The 21,054-nt window shown below is 40.0% G+C and overlaps 1 protein-coding gene across 2 annotated transcripts in view; it reads right to left on the reverse strand.

Moving 5' to 3' along the window:
- Window positions 1-21,054, reverse strand: part of LOC124545589 (WD repeat-containing protein 74) — a 98,325-nt gene that overhangs the window by 29,261 nt on the left and 48,010 nt on the right. For both annotated transcript variants that reach the window (XM_047124547.1, XM_047124539.1), the window contains 2 exons: window positions 11,453-11,557; window positions 11,218-11,357 (listed from right to left, as the gene is read on the reverse strand). In XM_047124547.1, coding sequence (XP_046980503.1) covers window positions 11,218-11,357; window positions 11,453-11,557 — 245 coding nt within the window. The remainder of the gene's footprint in view (window positions 1-11,217; window positions 11,358-11,452; window positions 11,558-21,054) is intronic.

Below are 21,054 nucleotides of genomic sequence, written 5' to 3' on the forward strand. Positions count from 1 at the left end.
AAGCATTGTGTGGAGTGACGAATCACGGTACGCAATGTGGTGATCCAATGGCAGTGTGTGGCAAATGCCCAGTGAATGTCATCTGCCAGTGTGTGTAGTGTCAACAGTAAAATTCGGAAGCGGTGGTTTATGGTGTGGTCGTATTTTTCATGGAGGGGGCTTGCACCCCTTGTTATTTTGCATGGCACTATCAAAGCACAGGCCTACATTGATATTTTAAGCAACTTCTTGCTTCCTACCATTGAAAAGCAATTCGGGAATGGCGATTGCATCTTTCAACATGATCAAACATCTGTTCACAATACATGGCCTGTGGCAGAGTGGTTACATGACAATAACATCCCTGTAACTGACTGGCCTGCACAGAGTCCTGACCTGAATCCTATAGAACACCTTTGGGATGAATTGGAATGCCAACTTCATGCCAGGTCTCACCGATTGACATCGATACTTCTCCTCAGTGCACCACTCCATGAAGAATGGACTGCCAATCCCCAAGAAACCTTCCAGTACCTGACTGAACATATGCCTGTGAGAGTGGAAGTTGTCATCAAGGCTAAGGGTGGGCCAACACCATATTGAATTCCAGCATTACCAATGGAGAGTGCCATGAACTTGTAAGTCATTTTCAGCCAGGTGTCCGGATACTTTTGATCATATAGTGTATGTCCTTTCAGACCAGCAACTTGTATCTTTTAAATATCGAAGGCTGATGTTCCCTTGTCTGGCGACCATAGAAATTCTATTTGAGATATGTCATTTTATGAATAAGCCAACATTTAAGCTCTCCATGCTAGTCTATCCCGGACAAGTCTCTTCACGTCTGCATAACTATGGCAACCTACATCCACTTGAACTTCTTCACTGTAGTCACGCCTTGGTCTCCTCCTAAAATTTTTACCACTCACTCTTTCACAACCATTATCAAATTAACCATCCCACGATGCCTCAAGATCAGCCCTATCAACTGATTGTGGATTGTACTCAAGTTCAACAGTGCTTTTACTTTTCTATTATTAGATTCAGTGCCTATTCACCAATTATTTGATCTACTAATTTAAAATTGAGCATTCTTCTACAGCAAAAGTTCCTCTTTTCTTCTTGTCTGTAGTGTTTACCCTCCAAGTTTCACTTCGTAACACTTAAGATTTACATTAGATACTAATAAATTTCTATTTTTCAGAAAAGCTTTCCTTGTTACTGCAAACCTGATTTTACTTCCTCTTTATTTCTACCATCATTAATAATTTTACTCCTCAAACAGCAAAAATCCTCTACTTCTTTAATGTCTCATTTCCTAATCTAATCCCTTCATCATCATCTGATTTAATTAGAATACATTCCATTATTATTGTTTTGTTATTTTTTTTTTTTTTTTTTTTTAATCTTCATCTTGCAGCCTCTTTTCAAGACACTATTCACTCTGCTCAAGTGATTTTGCAAGTCCTTTGCTGTCCCTATCAGAATTACAATATCATCAGCAAAACTTTAATATTTTTCTCTATTCTCCCTAAACTATAATCTTTCCAGATTTCTTCTTGGTTTCTTTAGTCGCTTCTCAATGTACAGACTGAATAACATGGGGGATAAGCATCATCCCTCCCTCACTCCCTTCTCGACCACTGCCTCCCTTTCTTGTTCTTCAACCCTTATTGTTGCAGCCTGGTTTCTGTACAATTTCTATCACTGCCTCCAGATAGCCATAATGTAGGTACAACCACATCAAAGGTGTTACTGTATAGAGGTGAGACAAAGATGTGGATCCTGAAGAGGGGCAGCAACCTCGTCTGTATGACTGACACTGACCTGGCCTTGTAACATTACCCAACATGTCTATCCTAGATTGGTACTGCGAATGGCTGAAAGCAAGGGGAAACTACAACTGTCATATTTCCCAAGGATATGCGGCTCTACTGTATGGCTTAATGATGATGGCATCCTCAATGGTAAAATATTCCAGAGATATGATAGTAAACTTGGATAGCTGAGTGGGGACTACTCAAGAGGATGTTGACACTTGGTGAAATAAAACTGGTATTCTATGGGTCGGAATGTGGAATGTTAGATCCTTTAATTGGACACGTACATTAAAGAACCTAAAATGAAAATGGATAATTTGAGGTTAGATATAGCAGGAGTTAATAAAGTGGAGTGGCAGAAAGAACAGGATTTCTTATCAGGTCAGTGCAATCATGTCAGTCTGGTCCCTCCTCTCTATTCCCTGTCTTAGTTGCACCTACAATACGGCCGTATAACTACCCCATTGCAACAAGGTGCATGGTTCATAAGCAAACAGTGCAATGTAGAAGAAGTAATAGAAAATAAATGAAATAGCATGCAATGAAAGAGTATATGGTATCGTGAAACCATAACAAAGGTGTAAAAAAAAGATGGTACGATACAGAATATCGTAATGTTTGGTATCAACACTGGAACCAAAGAAACTGGCACACCTGCCTAGTATTGTGTAAGGCCCTTGCGAGCACAAAGAAGTGCTGCAACACAATGTGGCATGAACTCAACTAATGTCTGAAGTAGTGCTGGAGGGAATTGAAACCACAAATCCTGCAGGGCTGCCCATAAATTCATAAGAGTAGGGGGGGGGGGGGGGGGGGGTGGAGATCTCTGGGAAGTTTGGTGGCCAGCGGAAGGGTTTAAATTCAGAAGAGTATACCTGGAGCCACTCTGTAGCAATTCTGGATGTGTGGGGAGTCACATTGTCCTGTTGGAATTGCCCAAGTCCGTCCAAATGCACAGTGGACATGAATGGATGCAGGTATCCAACAGGATGTTTACATACATATCACCTGTCAGAGTCATATATAGACGTATCAGGGGTCCCATATCACTACAACGGCACATGCACCAAACCATTACAGAGTCTCAACCAGCTTGAACAGTTCCCTGCTGACATGCAGGGTCCATGGACTGGGTCCATGGATTCATAAGGTTGTCTCCACACCCGCACACGTACATCCGCTTGATACAATTTGAAATGAGACTCATCCAACCAGGCAATACGTTTATAGTCATTGACAGTCCAACGTTGGTGTTTACAGTTTCAGGTGAAGCATAAAGCTATGAGTCGTGCCGTCGTCAAGGGTACAAGAGTGGGCCTTCGGCTCCGAAAGCCCATATTGATGATGTTACATAGAACAGTTCGCACGCTGACACTTGCTGGTGGCCCAGCATTGAAATCTGCAGAAATTTGTCAGTCAGAGTTGGTCCTGTTCTTGCAGGATCTTTTTCTGGCCGCAGCAATGTTGGAGAGCTGACATTTACCAGATTCCTGATATTCATGGTACACTCCTTCATCACTACCTCAAAAATGCTGTGTCCCATCACTCATATGTCGGCTATAACTCCACGTTCAAACTCACTTAAATCATGATAACCTGCCATGCAGGAACAGTAACGGATCTAACAGCTGCACCAGACAGTTGTTGTCTTATACAGGCACTGCCGATCGCAGCACCATATTCTGCCTGTTTGATTACGCATGCCCATACCAGTTTCTTTGGCACGTCAATGTATACCTTGACAAGAGACATGGAAATTGTGGGATTGTATACTGCTGCCATACAATATACCTTCTTTTACTTTTTATGTTTGTGAAATGGCATTTTATTATTCGTGTTCTGTGACATGAATCTCATGCAGAAGATTCTGAATACAACAAAAAAATCTATAAATGTTTCATTAGTAGAGCAGTTCTGTAATCAGGGCTGATGCAAGCTGTACAACAATACCAATGTTTAAGTTGTATGTGGACTCATTAACATGAATTATGTTGCATCCTGATGGGTGTGTCCTACAGAGATGATATTTCATTGCCTGAAAGCATACGGTGTTCCACAGTGTACAAATGTGGATGAAGATTATGTAAAACAGAGTGTAAATTGATTGTTTAACATCAATGTGCTATGTCACACAAATGAGATATGGATCAAATGACTGTAGTATCTAAAATCTAAGAAAAATTCAGGTGTATAAGAAGTTACTGGCATGTTAAATAAAACGCTCAGACGGAGAATTACCACAACCAATAAGGTATTGCAGGGAAAATATGAGGTCTGTTTAAAACATTCCACAATATTCGTAAATTCACGCCAATGGTGTGTTGGAGCAAAATGCAGTTGATACCCCCGCACAGGCCTGTGTTCAATGTGTAACTGTCAGAAGTCTCATTGTTGTATGTCTGTTAGGTATTGTTCAGTGGTGCATTGAGTAGAACGTTGTGTCACATAGTTTGCGAACATCGAGTTTCAGAGTTAGAGAAGCAATGCGTCTGCCCTAAATTTAGTGTAAAACTCAAGGAAACCTTTACAGAAACACATCAAATGATGTAGGAAGCTTATGATGATGAGTGCTTAAGCCTACTCAGTTTCATGAATGGTTCACACGGTTTAAAACGGCTGGACGGAATTTAAAGATGACATTCGTTCAGGAGGCCCTTAGACATCTACCAATGACACTCGTGTCAGGAATGTCAACAAAATTTCCACGCCAATCGAAGACTGACTGTCCAAGAGATTGCAGAAGAATGTAACATTTCAATTGGATCATGTCATGAAACTTAATACAGCTTCTTGGAACACATCGTGTTGCTGCCAAGTTCACTCAACGGCTCATGAGTCAAGAAAAGAAAGACTTCTGCCTCGGAATCTGTGACAAGCTTTTGGATCATGCAAATGAGAGTGCGATGTTCCTTAAGAGAATCATAACTGGTGATGAGACGTGGGTCTACACTTATGATGCTGAAACCAAAGTTCACTCTTCACATCGGGTTAGGGAAGGTTGTCCAAGGCCAAGAAAAGCACATCAGGTCAGGTCAAATGCCGAAGCCGTCCTGGTGGTTTTCTTTGATTTTGAAGGATTAGTTCATCAATGATGCCACAGGGACAAACTGTTAATCTGTGGTACTATCAGGACACATTGTTATGTCTATGAGAAGGAAACAGCCTGAAATATGGCGAGACAGTTCATGGTTCTTGCATCGCAATAATACACCTGCACATTCATCATTGTTGGTGCGTGAATACTGCGCAAGAAATGAAATCATTGTGCTGCTTCATCCTCTTTACTCTCCAGACCTGGCCCCTGTAGACCATTTTTTATTTCCAGAGTTGAAAACCATGTTGAAAGGATGAAGATTTGCAACAACAGATGAGATAAAAGAAAATTTGTAAATGGTACTTTGCACAATCCAGCAAGAGGTGTACGAAGACTGCTTCCAAAAGTGGAAACGATGTTGGGAGCAGTGTATCAATTTTGACAGAGTATTTCAAAGGAGATATGTACAATAATTAAAAGGTTAAAAGGTAAGTGTAGAACAATTTTGTGGACAAAGTTTCAGAATTTTCTGAACAGACCTGGTACATACAATGCCATCTACTCTTACCTAGAGTATGCTCTTCCAGCTGTAGGAGCATGAGCTTATCAACATTAGACATGTATTCTTCGCTGAGATCCCAACAGTTGAATTATGAACTCAAAAGTGACAACACAACTGGTTCATTTACTACCATGTGATGGTCAGACTAAAGACAACACATGTAATTCAGAAACAAAAGAGGTACTGATCATCAGCTATGCACTAAACAACGTGTTGAGCACTTTAACTTGCAGCAACTGAACTGCTGTATATGAATAAAAAGGGGGTGGGACTAAGTAAGATAGATGGAGGATGGGAGGGAGGGGCTGAGAGGGTAGCAGGGACAGGGGCTGGAAAAGAGAGGAAAACAGTATGGGGAGAAAGACAGAAAGAAAGTAACAATGAAAAATACACTTTCTACTGATGCTGTGTCCTAACTAGTGTTTGTATGTATGTCTTCATCTAAAAAATTAAGTCTGAAAGCTAAGGTATCACACATCATCTCTTAATAGTGCTTTTCCACCACTCGACACCTCTTCCATGTGGCTGTCTTCATTCATAATATACTTTGTATACAATTTTGAATTTACTGTTATTCAAGTATCATGTCTCCTATCATTAAACTTAAAACACAATCACTGCAACAATAAGTAATGCTCTGTATATATTATTTAACTAGCTGGGGTACCCGGCTTCACTCGGGGAGTTGATATGAAATTGTGTGGTAATTGGAATAACGGGATAAACTTTAAAGTATAAGAGATATAGAGATTTTATTGAAAGCATATTCAAACTATTTACAATACTTGTTTATAAACAAAATTTTTTGTTTTGTTATCCGGGTTACGTATGTACAAATTTTTCAAATTTCCTACTAGAGAACAAGCTACGTTAGTTGACCGTGAGAGAAGTGAGAGATTATCCTTGTTCCATTACACAGTTTTGATGAGTTGATATTTCTGAGCAGTTTTATTGGAGGTTCAGTTCTAAGTCGAAGGCAGTATAATGGCATTCCTGGTACTTGCAAAGAGTTTAGAAATTCTGTAGGGAAGTTCACACTTTCTTCAACGTTTACCATCATGTCAATCAATCTGCATGTTCTCTCTTCACCGGGAATTTTCTTTTGAATATTTTTAGTTGCCAAAATTGCCCTTTCAAATAGTCAGTCCAGATTGGCATAGTTGTGAACAATGTTTGGATAAACTTGGTCGATGAGTTTGTTTTCAGGAGTGGCTATGTAGCAGAAATCACTGTTGAGTTTAATCAGGCCGGCCATCTGGTCAGTAAGATATGTGCCTTCATCTATTTGTAAAATTTGTTGAGCAAAATGTGCAGTTGTTTCGTCTGTTAATAGTTCAGCTCTCATATTTTTCATTAGTTGCAGTACTTGTACATGTGGCCAGAGATGTGTTTTAAGCACGAATTGGTGATAAGTGGAAATGTTTGTCGAAAATCTCCTGAGAGTATGAGTAGAGCTCCTCCCATAAATTCAGAATTTCCTCACAAGTCTTATAAAAATCTGTCCATGACTTCGACAGATTTTTTGTGCGCCATTGTGCATTTGTCCCAGGAGATAATTTTAGCTTGCTATAAAAGTTCACTCAATCCAGATGCTCGAGATGTTACATACCGGGAATTGTTCTTCAGCTATATTCCATGGCAGTTGTAGGGTGGAATGGACAGTTTGTCCTCCTTCCGTAAGTGTGGCTGCAATGCTGGATGATGCCAGTGCAACTGCGATATGCTGTTTACCGTGTATTTCCATCAGCAATAGATTTAAGATTTATTAAAACTTTTTTCCCATTACCGCCTGGTGCAACCAAGGAAATAATCCCGTCAGTGTTGTTGTCGATTCAGTCCATGATAATGTTGCAAATTTCATTTTTATTGTCTGAAGTAGTTCATTGATGTTGTAGCTTTTTTCTTTTGTAATTTTGAAGTGTAGCACACTTATTCACCTTTTTGTGGTGCTTGCATCCCAAAAGTTGTACTACATTCTGGTTGCTTAGTTATAAAACATTTATCTTCTAGGCAAATGAGTGTTTCATTGAAGATGCCGCCACTGAGTTCCATGGCCAGTTCAGCATGAGCTTGTTGGATTTGGTACAGTATGGCATCACTCATATTCTCTTTGAAGGAGTCCCACAGATGTTTTGGTTTTGATGGGTTACACGTAGTTCGAATTATGGTGAATAAGTTTCTCATTTGTTCTGCTGAGGCTATGAGTGAGGCTTCCTGTAGTGTTAATACCCAGTGGTGGTTGTTTTCCAGTAGTCCTAAGTGTTGGCATGCTTCTCTGTATGTCTGGCTTAGGTAACCATCGACAGTCTTGAGATCTGTGAAACTTGTTGGTTCCTGTATTTCATGTGGCAATGTCTGGAGGTAAAAAATTTTGCGTTGTTCAGATGTACAGTGTATACTTGGCTTATGTGTGCTGGCTATCAATATTACTGGATGACCTTCTACTGAAATTCCTTGTTTTTGTTGTTGAAAGATTCTTCTTGTTGTGTTCCATGTATAATAGTAGGGATGTTGACATTACTATAATGTTTTCGCGAATGGATCCATTTGGCACATTGGTAAAAAGCTTTTAATGTTGTGTTTTGGGGTTGTTCAATTGTAATTTTTCTGACAATGTCTTTTATGAAGTAAATTCTCCGTCCATTGTCCAAATTTACTGCTCGATGTTGCACAGCTGGTTCACATTCATATATGAGAAAACCGAAAATCGGCCAAGCTGCTTCATTACTGGTGATGTATCTTCCTATATGGTATGGTAAGAGGATCTCATCATTTCTATTTTGTTCTTCACTGTCTTTGGCCATTTGAAACACTGCTATGTCACTGCCTTTGTTCATATACAGAAATATTTGATGGATTTCACTGAACTGCAGATTCTATGTTTATCTGTGTTTGGTATGTTTTGGAAAGTGTTGTGTTATATGGTACTACCCAACGATAGCTATTTCCAGTTCATCACTGCCTTGTATTCATATTTTTGCTGTGAAGCCACTGTTTTCAGGTAATTATCTTCTGTATTTGGCATAGCCATTAACTCTGATTTTTGTCTCATCCAGGAGTAGTGTGGCATATTTTTTTGTACATTCGACATCACTCATACATTGTGAGATGGGGTTTTAATGGCCTGCATGGTCCATGAATCATGTTATTTACTACTATGTCATATAGTTCTGGATCTTCTCGTGAATTGGGAAATTCAGCTTGGATTATTTTGTAGATATCTGTGGGATGAATTCTGTGATGCAGCCATACAAGATGAGTGAGCCAGTCCTCGTTTGTGCCATTTGACTGTTTACATCCAGCATCTAACAGCTCCAAAGCTGTAGTATTTCATGGTGACATCAATAAATCTTATTTGTTTTTGTCGGAAAACTTGGGATATTATGCCATGTCAATGCATAGGGGCTTGTCTGTATCTTACACGTACTTTGATTTCTGCCCACAAAGAGTTGCATGTAAATGTTATGAAGAAGTCATGTCGTCCATATTTTCTTATGTATGTCATGGCATATTGAATGTATTTGTGCATGTCTTGGACTTCCTATGTATGATGAGAGTAAGATTACCATTGTTCCAATGTCATCAATCTTTCCGTCACTTACGATTGCACCTCGATGGTAGATGTATTCTTCCATGTGTAGTTTCTTGTGATCCAGTCTTGTCTAAAGTATCCATTCAACTTCTATTTTTGCATACATATCTTCCAGGAATTATTGGAATAAATGGCAAGTGTTGAGAATGTGATTGTATGTTTCATTGCCTCTGATCATTAAGCAGTAAGCATAGAACTCCTTGGAAGTGACTTTTTTGTTTGTTTCTACACCTGTTACAGGTTGGATTTATTTCATATTACAATGACATCCATCCTCTCCATGCAGAAATACTAATGGATATTGGAGGGCACCATACAAACCGCATGTCTCTGCAATGCGTTGTAGTCCTCTTTTTCATTGTACAATTATGTCATGGCTTGTGTTTTCATTGTCCACAATTATGGTGGTGACTTCGTCTATCTGAGGAGCATTAAATTAATGTTCATGTTCTCCGAGTGGTCTTTTGTTGGCTCAACTTATAACTTTATAGTCATCAGAAATCATTCGGGCTAGTGCTGTTTTGAAAATGTGAATCAGTTTATTGTATCTGTGTAAGATCCTCTGTAGATTTTGGTTTACTACTCTTATCAGTCCACTCATATTTGTGCATCGTTGATCAACTACCGTTTCTTCATTTCTGATGAAATATGCTTGCAGAAATTTATGGTCTTCGTTGGATAGGATAGTGGTAGTAATGATATCATGTTGTGATAGATTTGTTCTTGGACAGAAAAAATCATATTTATTAAGGTTGATCGAAGTGACACCAAAAGAACTCATTTGGAAGCAGATGTTGTAAGCTATTATATTCTGAAGCTAGTGTTTTGATTCTGCAGTTTCCCTGGTCATGTAATGTAAAACTTCCTGTGAAGGTGCTTCTAGTGGTGGTAATTGAATTTTTCCTTTCTTGCAACAGAGTCCTTGTGTTTCTCTACTGATTTTTTTTCGCATTTCAAAACTGGCAGATGTCATCCGTTTTTCCGATTACGATGTGTTTGTGTTTGTTACATTCTTTTGTCAGGCTGTAGTGGAATGCTTCATTTGTTAGGTTGTACTGTTTGCTTGTCCTCGTCTCTTGTAGGGTGATATTTTCATGACTGGCTTGAGTTCGCTATTGTTTATTGTAAGATTGTGTCACAATTCTTGGTTTTTCAAACCATTCATTTTGTCATTCTTTAGTTTCTCCGCTTCTCATGGTGGTCATTGTCACTTGTTGGGAATGTAAATGAGCATCCGTTTCATTTTTTTGCTAAATGTGCTTCACACTCTTCATCTGTCTCATTTTTCTCTGTTCTTTTAGTTACTGCCACTTTGCTTCAGAACTAGCAAGATCTCCTCCTCTTTTACATTTGTGTATTGTCTAAAATATAAATCAAATCAACTTTTTATTAATAAGTACACTAAGTACACTTTACACATTTTTCACACTTCATTTTCGATTTATATTCAGTCACTGTGTCACTTTGACTACTCACACTTCGTTGTTTGTTTTTATTCACTCACTGCACTACTTTTTTGGTTCCTTCCTTCATCACTGATAAGAAACTGATGTTGAACCCATGATGGGTCTTGCTCTATATACCACTACCAATGGGTGGTAGCACCACCAGCAGCAAATTCCAGAACATACCAAAACGGCTTTGAATGGTCCACACTGTTTCACACCATTCCAAAACATTTGAAAGTGTTCTGGAATGTTCCACAATGATCTGGGATGTTCCCAAACATTCTGGAATCTTCCCGAATGTTCCAGAGTATTCTTAAACACTCCAGATCATTTTGGAACATTCTGGAATGTTGTGGAATGCTGTCGAATGATCTAGAAATTTCTACAGGGTGAAACTTCCCAGCCCTTATATCTTCAAAAGCAAGACCTTCAGATAAAAATGGAAATCTTCTTCATGGATGGAGGATAGAGGGCTACCACACCATATAACTCCCCTGATCGTACCAGGACTAGTTTCTGAGTTTTCGCAGCACACAAACTGTACACTTATTTTTATAATATATATTGAGTACTGATTAGTATTGCTGACTTTAGGGAAATCATGGTTGAAATTAGGACTTATGACATCACTCTTTTCATTAACTGTTTTGATTTTTTTTGTTCTTAGCACATGTTCTATTCCAATACAATGTAGAGTTAAAAATGATAAAGACACCAACTAACAGTAACCTAAAGATTTCTATGTAGTAAAGTGACATATATTAAGTTGTTATTCTTCCTACCTGTCCTTCATGGTAGATGACATGCATGTAAGGCTGCACATTTCTCTCCCAATAGAGGACTTAGAGGGAAGACTTCCCAGTGGAATGTCAACACTGAGTACTGGTCGTTTTGCTGGCCCTTTTGTGTCATAAAGACGTACCTGCAAATCATATATAGTAATAGTGAATTTGATGAAGTGCAACACAAACAGAATTGCAGTTTTTAAAGAAGTATAACAAGAGCTTAATTGTTTACCTGTCCATATTTTGTACAAACAGCCACACTGCGGTCACCATCTGGTAGAAAAACAAGATCAGATGGCCAAATTGGAACTTGCAGCTCAAGCTCATTCTTTCTTACCTAAAAAGCAATAAGTATATTACACTGTAATTGTTAGGATTGCAAAAGGTGAATCTACTAAGAACAGACAGACAAAAGATAGTGTAGTGAGTTACAGTCCGAAATTGAGGAGTAAATGTAACAACTCACTGAACTGTAAAAGTGTTGCGTCACGTGCAAGGGTGACAGCTCCCACCCCTCCCCCTCAAATGCTCAACCACACAGTGGAGACTGAGACCAGGAAGATTACGGGAATGAAGGATATGTTGTATGGATAAATCCCAGCTAAGTAGTTCACAAAAGTTAGTGCTGAGGGGAAGTAGACAGATAACACAGGTTTTGAAGCAGCCATTGAAATCAAGCATGTTGAGCTCAAGGGCATGTTGTCTGCTCTTGGCCACAGTTTAGCATTGGCCATTTATTTGAGTGGATTGTTGGTTGGTGGCCATGCCCACAAAAATGCTATCCAGAAGTTGCAGCAGGGCTGATATATGTCATGGCCTCTTTAACAGTTGGCCTTGCTTCTGACACAATAGGATAAGCCTGTGATGGGTTAGAGTAGGATGTGCTGGGTGAGGGAACCAGGCAGGTCATGCAGCTTGGTCTCGACAGTGATATGAACCATGTGGCATGGGATCGGCATAGGATGGACCAGAATATTGTGTAGGTAGAGTGAGCATCAGATTATCATTTTAGGAGGGGCAGAGAGGTTTGTGCATATGAGTCCTTAATTTCTGGGCATGATAATAGATAGTCAAAGTGTTGGCAAAGGATATGGTTCAGTCGCTCTAATCTGGGATGAGTTTGGGTGATGTGGGAGGTGCTCCCCTTCTCTCCTGTTCACTTACCTTTATTCCTAAATTATTTACATTCTGCCAAAACTTTCCATAACCTATATTACAATGATAGACTGAGTATTAAATGGTAAGACTGACATAAGTCCCTACGTGTCCGCCCCGATAGCTGAGTGGTCAGCGTGACAGATTGCCGTACTAAGGGCCCGGGTTCGATTCGTGGCTGGGTCGGAGATTTTCTCTGTTCAGGGACTGGGTGTTGTGTTGTCTTCATCATCATTTAATCACCATCCAACGCACATGTCGCCCAATGTGGTGTCGAATGTAATAAGATCTGTACAAAGGCGGCCAATGACGCCAAATGCTCATTTCCATTTTCCAAGGTCATAAGTTCTTTAAGTAAAAAGACCAATGCAGAAGTCAACATACAACAGAGTCTGCAAAAGTAAGAAAGAAAAAAAAATGTCCACAGTGGCAACAATGTAGACCTGGAGCAAATGAAGTTTTCAGAAAAAATGCCTCGTTAAACAAGAACCATGAAGAGTCTGTATTACAAACTCAGTATATTACCAAACAGTGAGAAAGTTGTACCTTGTACTAATTAATGATGGCATGGAAACATTGCATCAAATGGTGTTCAAAAAGGAAATACCACTTTTGATGGATAACAATGGTAACTGTGGGCAAAAATTTGTGTCATTAAAATCATAATGAATAATTAATTTGGTAATGGAGGGAAGTGTGTGGGCTAAAAATTGTAGAGAGAGTCCAACGTTTGACTATAGTAAAGAGGTTCAAATTCATGTCAGCTGCAGTAGTTACGCAGAGATGAAGAGACTTACGCAAGACAGACTAGCATGGAGAGTTGCATGAAGCCAGTTTCAGAATAAGGACCACAACAATAACAATAATATTACTTTCAGAAGATTTGAGAGAGGAAACATGAGAGGGAGATTTATGATTTCACACCTGCTTAAACACAACTGTCAAAAGTCAGCAAAATAAAACAGAGATTCACACACTGATGTCTTCCTTACGTACATCAGTGATGAAAAAATAGTTATATTACTGGATGACCTTAAACCATTGCTTAAATTCATACGAAAGATGAAACATTTACTTTTTCATATTGTCCACTAAGAAAATATTGTACAGATTAAATAAAAGTGCAGGAACTAATTAGTAGGAAAGGTTATGGGTTTTACAGAAAAATTTTGTGGGAGAGATGAGCGTCAGAGGTTACCAAATCAGGTGAATAAGGTTGATCTTCCAACACTATGTTCAAAAGGCCTCACTTTTACTATGGGCAGATCCATTATTCTGGGAAGTGAACTTTTTTTTTTGTGGAAACTTCCTCTTTGGGACATTATTCTCTGTGGATTGTCTTGAAGAGAAGTACAGTCACATTACATTTTGTGAATGAAAGACCAAACTCCTTATAAACCTTTGGTAACTTCTCTTAAACTTTCCAATACAGAGAATCTGATGACAGCATGGTATTTCAGGCTATCAATATGAACAAAACTCACGCAACATGACTACCTTAATAAGCAGTATAAACAAATATACTCCACAGACTGTGGTGACACTTGACTTGCGTGATTGCATAACACATAGCAACATTTTTAAAAAAATTATTGGATATCAAAGTCATCTCTAGTCCATGCTGAGAACATTTCCTTTTGCCCTTATTATCAATTATGTTATAACAAACATAAGCTCAACAGCAACAGCTGATTGTCTCTCTCTCTCTCTCTCTCTCTCTCTCTCTCTCTCTCTCTTTTCTGTCTGTAGGGATGTCAAATGTGATCATTATTCATCACACTTTATTAAAAACTGAGAAATTCTTAGAAATGTTGTTGTTGTTGTCTTCAGTCCAGAGACTGGTTTGCTGCAGCTCTCCCTGCTACGCTAACCTGTGCAAGCTTCTTCATCTCCCAGTACCTACTGCTAACTACATCCTTCTCAATCTGTTTAGTGTATTCATCTCTTGGTCTCCCTCTACGATTTTTACCCTCCACACTGCCCTCCAATACTAAATTGGTGATCCCTTGATGCCTCAAAACATGTCCTACCAACCGATCCCTTCTTCTAGTCAAGTTGTGCCACAAACTTCTCTTCTCCCCAATCCTATTCAATACCTCCTCATTAGTTACGTGATCTACCCACCTTATCTTCAGCATTCTTCTGTAGCACCACATTTCGAAAGCTTCTATTCTCTTCTTGTCCAAACTAGTTATCGTCCATGTTTCATTTCCATACACGGCTACATTCCATACAAATACTTTCAGAAACGACTTTCTGACACTTAAATCTCTACTAGATATTAACAAATTTCTCTTCTTCAGAAACACTTTCCTTGCCATTGCCAGTCTACATTTTATATCCTCTCTACTTCGACCATCATCAGTTATTTTGCTCCAAAAATAGCAGAACTCATTTACTACTTTAAGGGTCTCATTTCCTAATCTAATTCTCTCAGCATCACCCAATTTAATTCGACTACATTCCATTATCCTCGTTTTGCTTTTGTTGATGTTCATCTTATATCTACATCTACATCTACATGATTACTCTGCAATTCACATTTAAGTGCTTGGCAGAGGGTTCATCGAACCACAATCATACTATCTCTCTACCATTCCATTCCCGAAAAGCGCGCGGGAAAAATGAACATCTAAACCTTTCTGTTCGAGCTCTGATTTCTCTTATTTTATTTTTAAGATCATTACTACCTGTGTAGGTTGGGCTCAACAAAATATTTTCACATTTGGAAGAGAAAGTTGGTGACTGAAATTTCGTAAATAGATCTCGCCGCGACGAAAAACGTCTTTGCTTTAATGACTTCCATCCCAACTCGCGTATCATATCTGCCACACTGTCTCCCCTATTACGTGATAATACAAAACGAGCTGCCCTTTTTTGCACCCTTTCGATGTCCTCCGTCAATCTCACCTGGTAAGGATCCCACACCGCGCAGCAATATTCTAACAGAGGACGAGCGAGTGTAGTGTAAGCTGTGTCTTTAGTGGACTCGTTGCATCTTATAAGTGTCCTGCCAATGAAACGCAACCTTTGGCTTGCCTTCCCCACAATATTATCTATGTGGTCTTTCCAACTGAAGTTGTTCGTAATTTTAACACCCAAGTACATAGTTGAATTGACAGCCTTGAGAGTTGTACTATTTATCGAGTAATTGAATTCCAACACATTTCTTTTGGAACTCATGTGGATCACCTCACACTTTTTGTTATTTAGCATCAACTGCCACCTGCCACACCATACAGCAATCTTTTCTAAATCGCTTTGCAACTGATACTGGTCTTCGGATGACCTTACTAGACGGTAAATTACAGCATCATCTGCGAACAACCTAAGAGAATTGCTCAGATTGTCACCCAGGTCATTTATATAGATCAGGAACAGCAGAGGTCCCAGGACGCTTCCCTGGGGAACACCTCATATCACTTCAGTTTTACTCGATGATTTGCCGTCTATTACTACGAACTGCGACCTTCCTGACAGGAAATCACGAATCCAGTCGCACAACTGAGACGATACCCCATAGGCCCGCAGCTTGATTAGAAGTCGCTTGTGAGGAACGGTGTCAAAAGCTTTCTAGAAATCTAGAAATACGGAATCAACTTGAGATCCCCTGTCGATAGCGGCCATTACTTCGTGCGAATAAAGAGCTAGCTGTGTTGCACAAGAACAATGTTTTCTGAAACCATGCTGATTACGTATCAATAGATCGTTCCCTTCGAGGTGATTCATAATGTTTGAATACAGTATATGCTCCAAAACCCTAATGCAAACCGACGTCAATGATATAGGTCTGTAGTTCGATGGATTACTCCTACTACCCTTCTTAAACACTGGTGCGACCTGCGCAATTTTCCAATCTGTATGTACAGATCTATCGGTGAGTGAGCGGTTGTATATGATTGCTAAGTAGGGAGCTATTGTATCAGCGTAATCTGAAAGGAACCAAATCGGTATACAATCTGGACCTGAAGACTTGCCCGTATCAAGCGATTTGAGTTACTTCGCAACCCCTAAGGTATCTACTTCTAAGAAACTCATGCTAGCAGCTGTTCGTGTTTCAAATTCTGGAATATTCCATTCATCTTCCCTGGTGAAGGAATTTCAGAAAAATGCGTTCAATAAATCCGCTTTAGTGGCACAGTCGTCGGTAACAGTACCATCGGCACTGCGCAGCGAAGGTATTGACTGCGTCTTGCCGCTTGTGTACTTTACATACGACCAGAATTTCTTCGGATTTTCTACAAAATTTCGAGACAATGTTTCGTTGTGGAACCTATTAAAGGCATCTCGCATTGAAGTCCGTGCCAAATTTCGCACGTCTGTAAATTTTAGCAAATCTTCAGGATTTCGCGTTCTTCTGAACTTCACATGCTTTTTCCATTGCCTCTGCAACAGCGTTCGGATCTGTTTTGTGTACCATGGGGGATCAGCTCCATCTCTTACCAATTTATGAGGTATGAATCTCTCAATTGCAGTTGCTACTACATCTTTAATTTTGAGCCACATCTCGTCTACATTTGCATAGTCAGCTCGGAAGGAATGGAGATTGTCTCTTAGGAAGGCTTCTCGTGACACTTTATCTGCTTTTTTAAATAAAATTATTTTGTGTTTGTTTCTGGTGGATTTGGAAGAAACGGTATTGAGCCTAGCTACAACGACCTTGTGTTCACTAATCCCTGTATCAGTCATGATGCTCTCTATTAGCTCTGGATTGTTTGTGGCTAAGAGGTCAAGTGTGTTTTCGCAACCATTTACAATTCGCATGGGTTCGTGGACTAACTGATCGAAATGATTTTCGGAGAAAGCATTTAGGACAATCTCGGAAGATGTTTTCTGCCTACCACCGGTTTTGAACAAGTATTTTTGCCAACATATCGAGGGAAGGTTGAAGTCCCCACCAACTATAACCGTATGAGTGGGGTATTTATTTGTTACTAGATTCAAATTTCCTCTGAACTGTTCAGCAACTGTATCATCGGAGTCTGGGGGTTCGGCTGTTAAGTATAACCTCCACCCATACCAATTCACACGGAATATCTACTTCGACTTCACTACAAGATAAACCACTACTGGCAGACACAAGCAACCCACCACCAATTCTGCCTAATCTATCTTTCCTGAACTCTGTCTGAGACTTCGGAAAAATTTCTGCAGAACTTATTTCAGGCTTTAGCCAGCTTTCTGTATCTATAATGATTTCAGCTTCTGTGCTTTCTATTAGCGCTTGAAGCTCAGGGACTTTCCCAGCACAACTACAACAATTTACAACTACAATTCTGACTGTTCCTTGATCCAAGCACGTCCTGTATTTGCCATGCACCCTTTGAGATTGCAGCCCACCCTTTACTTTCCCGAGGCCTTCTAACCCAAAAAACCGCCCAGTCCACGCCACACAGCCTCCGCTACCCGTGTAGCCGCCAGCTGAGTGTAGTGAACTCCTGACCTATTCAGCGGAACCCGAAACCCCACCACCCTATGGCGCAAGTCAAGGAATCTGCAGCCAACACGGTCGCAAAACCGTCAGCCTCTGATTCAGACCCTCCACCCGGCTCTGCACCAAAAGTCCGCAGTCAGTTCTGTCAACGATGCTGCAGATGGTGAGCTCTGCCTTCATCTCGTTAAGCAAGACCGGCAGTCTTCACCAAATCAGATAGCCGCTGGAATCCAGAGAGAATTTCCTCAGATCCAAAGTGACACACGACATTAATACCGACATGTGCCACCACCTGCAGCTGGCTGCACCCTGTGCTCTTCTGGAAGGACCCTTTCCACATCAGGAATGACTCCACCTGGAATGCACACAGAGTGCACACTGGATTTCTTCCCCTCCTTAGCCGACATATCCCTAAGGGGCCCCATTACGCACCTAACATTGGAGCTCCCAACTACCAATAAGCCCACCCTCTGTGATTGCCCGGACCTTGAAGGCTGAGAATCATCCTCTGAAACAGGGCAGGCAGCTGCATCTGGCTCAGCCAGAGATATTACCTGAAACCTGTTTGTCAGACGCACCAGGGAGGCTTTCTAATCAGCCTCCGGGGACGTCTTTCGCTGCCTGCCATGCCTTGGAATGACCTCCCAATCAACCACAGGCGAGGGCTCAGCCCCACTGCGGGCAGCAACTGGGGCAACCACAGCGGCAGACCGATCTGGGGACAGACGGGACGAGGTTGACATCCCCGTGATACCCAAGTCCGGCTCCCCACAGTGGTGCCCATTGGCAACAGCCTCAAGCTGTGCGACCGAAGTCAGTGCCGCCTGCAGCTGTGAGTGAAGGGATGCCAACTCAGCCCTCATCCGAACACAGCAATCACAGTCCCTGTCCATTCTAATCAACGTTGAACAACAGTTACTGAAACACGAGTCCATGCCTAGATAAAGCAAGGGAAACACGCAAAGAATGTATGAACTAACCTGTACAAATGCCTAATGACTGCACTACAATCTGCTTGAATTTACGATTACAGTAACTAAAACTCGAAATTACACTTCCTATACGAAACTCACACGCAATTTAAGTAAGAATCTACAACGTAAACACGGAAAAGAAGCTATATACGTATCTTTCTGCGCTTACTTGGAAATACAAGAGTTTTTTATTGCAGATTAAATCTTTATGAAGAGTTAATTCAATGTAAAACTTTGCAAACTTTTCAATGTTGCTGTTTTCTCCAAATGTGTTCTACATAATCTAAGGTTCTGAGTACTGAAATACTGAATTCTTGAATTGTCTCATTCTCTCTTTTCTGCTGCCATATTTAAATAATAATAATAATAATAATAATATCAGCAGAGACCATGTGCACCACTGCAGATTTTTGAAAGGCATACAGCTCTATAGATAGACCATCACTTATCCAGGAACTAGAAGAGAGGGGACTTGATTAGAAAATAGAGACATTATCAGGCAGACACTAACAAATGCCACATCCAAAATTTAATTTACGTTAGAGTTATCAGAGTCCTTCAAGGTTAGGACTACAGTGAGACAGGGTGATAGTATTTAACCATTACTGTTCAATATATTATTACATAAAGCTGTCAGGGAATGGGAAAAAGAACTGACGATACAGGGACTTTACAAATCAATCAGGCTAGGAAGGAAAACAAAGGACCTAGGTGTTGGCTGTCTGAGACTGGCTTATGATCTGGTAATACTCACAGATAACAGAGAAAGTAGAATAAAACAAATCCAGGTCCTGCAAGAGAAGACTGAAAAGGTCAGAATATAGATCACCTTCAGTAAAACAGAACACGTGTCAAACTAAAAAGATCATGACAAAATGTTGAGAGACCGGAAGAGTTCACAAATGATACAGGCAAATGGGATAGATAAAGAAGCGCACTAATAGAGAAATCAAATGATGACTAGAGCATTGTAGAAGAATGGCAACATTTACAATAAATCATGCTTAGAATGTAATGTAAAAGTGAGGCATTACAACACTTCATCAAGCCATTAACCTTACTGCATCAGAAATGCTGGTCATGGATTGGAAATATGCATTACAAAATATCAAGAAACTCGAAATAAGAATCAGTCAAAATACTACAGCCCAATAAGAGAGAACAAGGGTACAGACTGCAGAGAAGACAGGAGGCCGAGCAGGTATCTAACATACTATGTAACGTGAAGCAACATCAATTGAAATTTTACGGGCACATCGAAAGAATGCCAGACACCCAACAAACTAAACAGATCTTGGAGTACACAGAAAGCATTAAGAACATAAAGTGGATCACCGAAGTCAAAAATGTCCTGGTATAACACACTCAGAAATATGGAAGACAGACAAAGATTCAACCAGAAACTTCTCAAGTGGAAACTAAACCAAGAGAGCAAGAGATTCAAGACAGGAAAAACTTGATTGGAAGAAAAGAAGAAAATGCACAGTGCAAAGATGAAAGAAGAATGGTGCCTAAGAAAAACTCACATGAAGTAGATGCTTCATGCTGTTGTCTAGTGGCCTTGTAGGTGTGACTTTGCTGCACCTTAGTAAGTAGAAGGCTTTTGTATCTTCCTTCGCAAATCGTGTAGTACCACAGACAGACACTTACAAAAGTAAAGTGTCTGTCAGCAGTACTAGCTTGTATCTTAGCTTGCATCTACTCGAAACAGCTATGTACGTGCTAAGGTTATGCAATAACATGTGCATTTAAAAGCATATTGAGGCTCATGACTCAGCTCATATGCACTGATTGACAGTTATACTGTAGCTGAAATTTAGATCTGCAATTAAGTACAGACTGAATTGTGACTGACTGCTGAGTTCCTTCCTGTTCGAATTACATCACATTCGCTGTGCACAATGGTTACAATGGAATCCAACCTGATGACTCTAAAACAGTTTACTTGGGAAATCAAAATGTTGTGGCATTAATGACATCTTATCAGACATTTATTCAGTCTTGTCTTCATACCAGAAACCAGATATCATAACATCATTAGCATTTAGCCACTAGCAATACCAAACAAGCATTGCAACAACACTTTTTAAAAAGCAGATAGATAATTCAGAACTTTGCACAAGCATAAACAAATTCTTTACGTAAGAATTGAACCACTATAAAATTATTTTGTTAATGCCAGCAGAGAGCTTCACAAAACTACATAAAATATTCATCATCATCTTACATAGTTTCCAGCCGCTGGCTGGATCTGCTTGGAACCTAAGCCTT

Source organism: Schistocerca americana, chromosome 1, assembly GCF_021461395.2.
Source record: "Schistocerca americana isolate TAMUIC-IGC-003095 chromosome 1, iqSchAmer2.1, whole genome shotgun sequence".
In the NCBI taxonomy this organism is placed as follows: domain Eukaryota; kingdom Metazoa; phylum Arthropoda; class Insecta; order Orthoptera; family Acrididae; genus Schistocerca; species Schistocerca americana.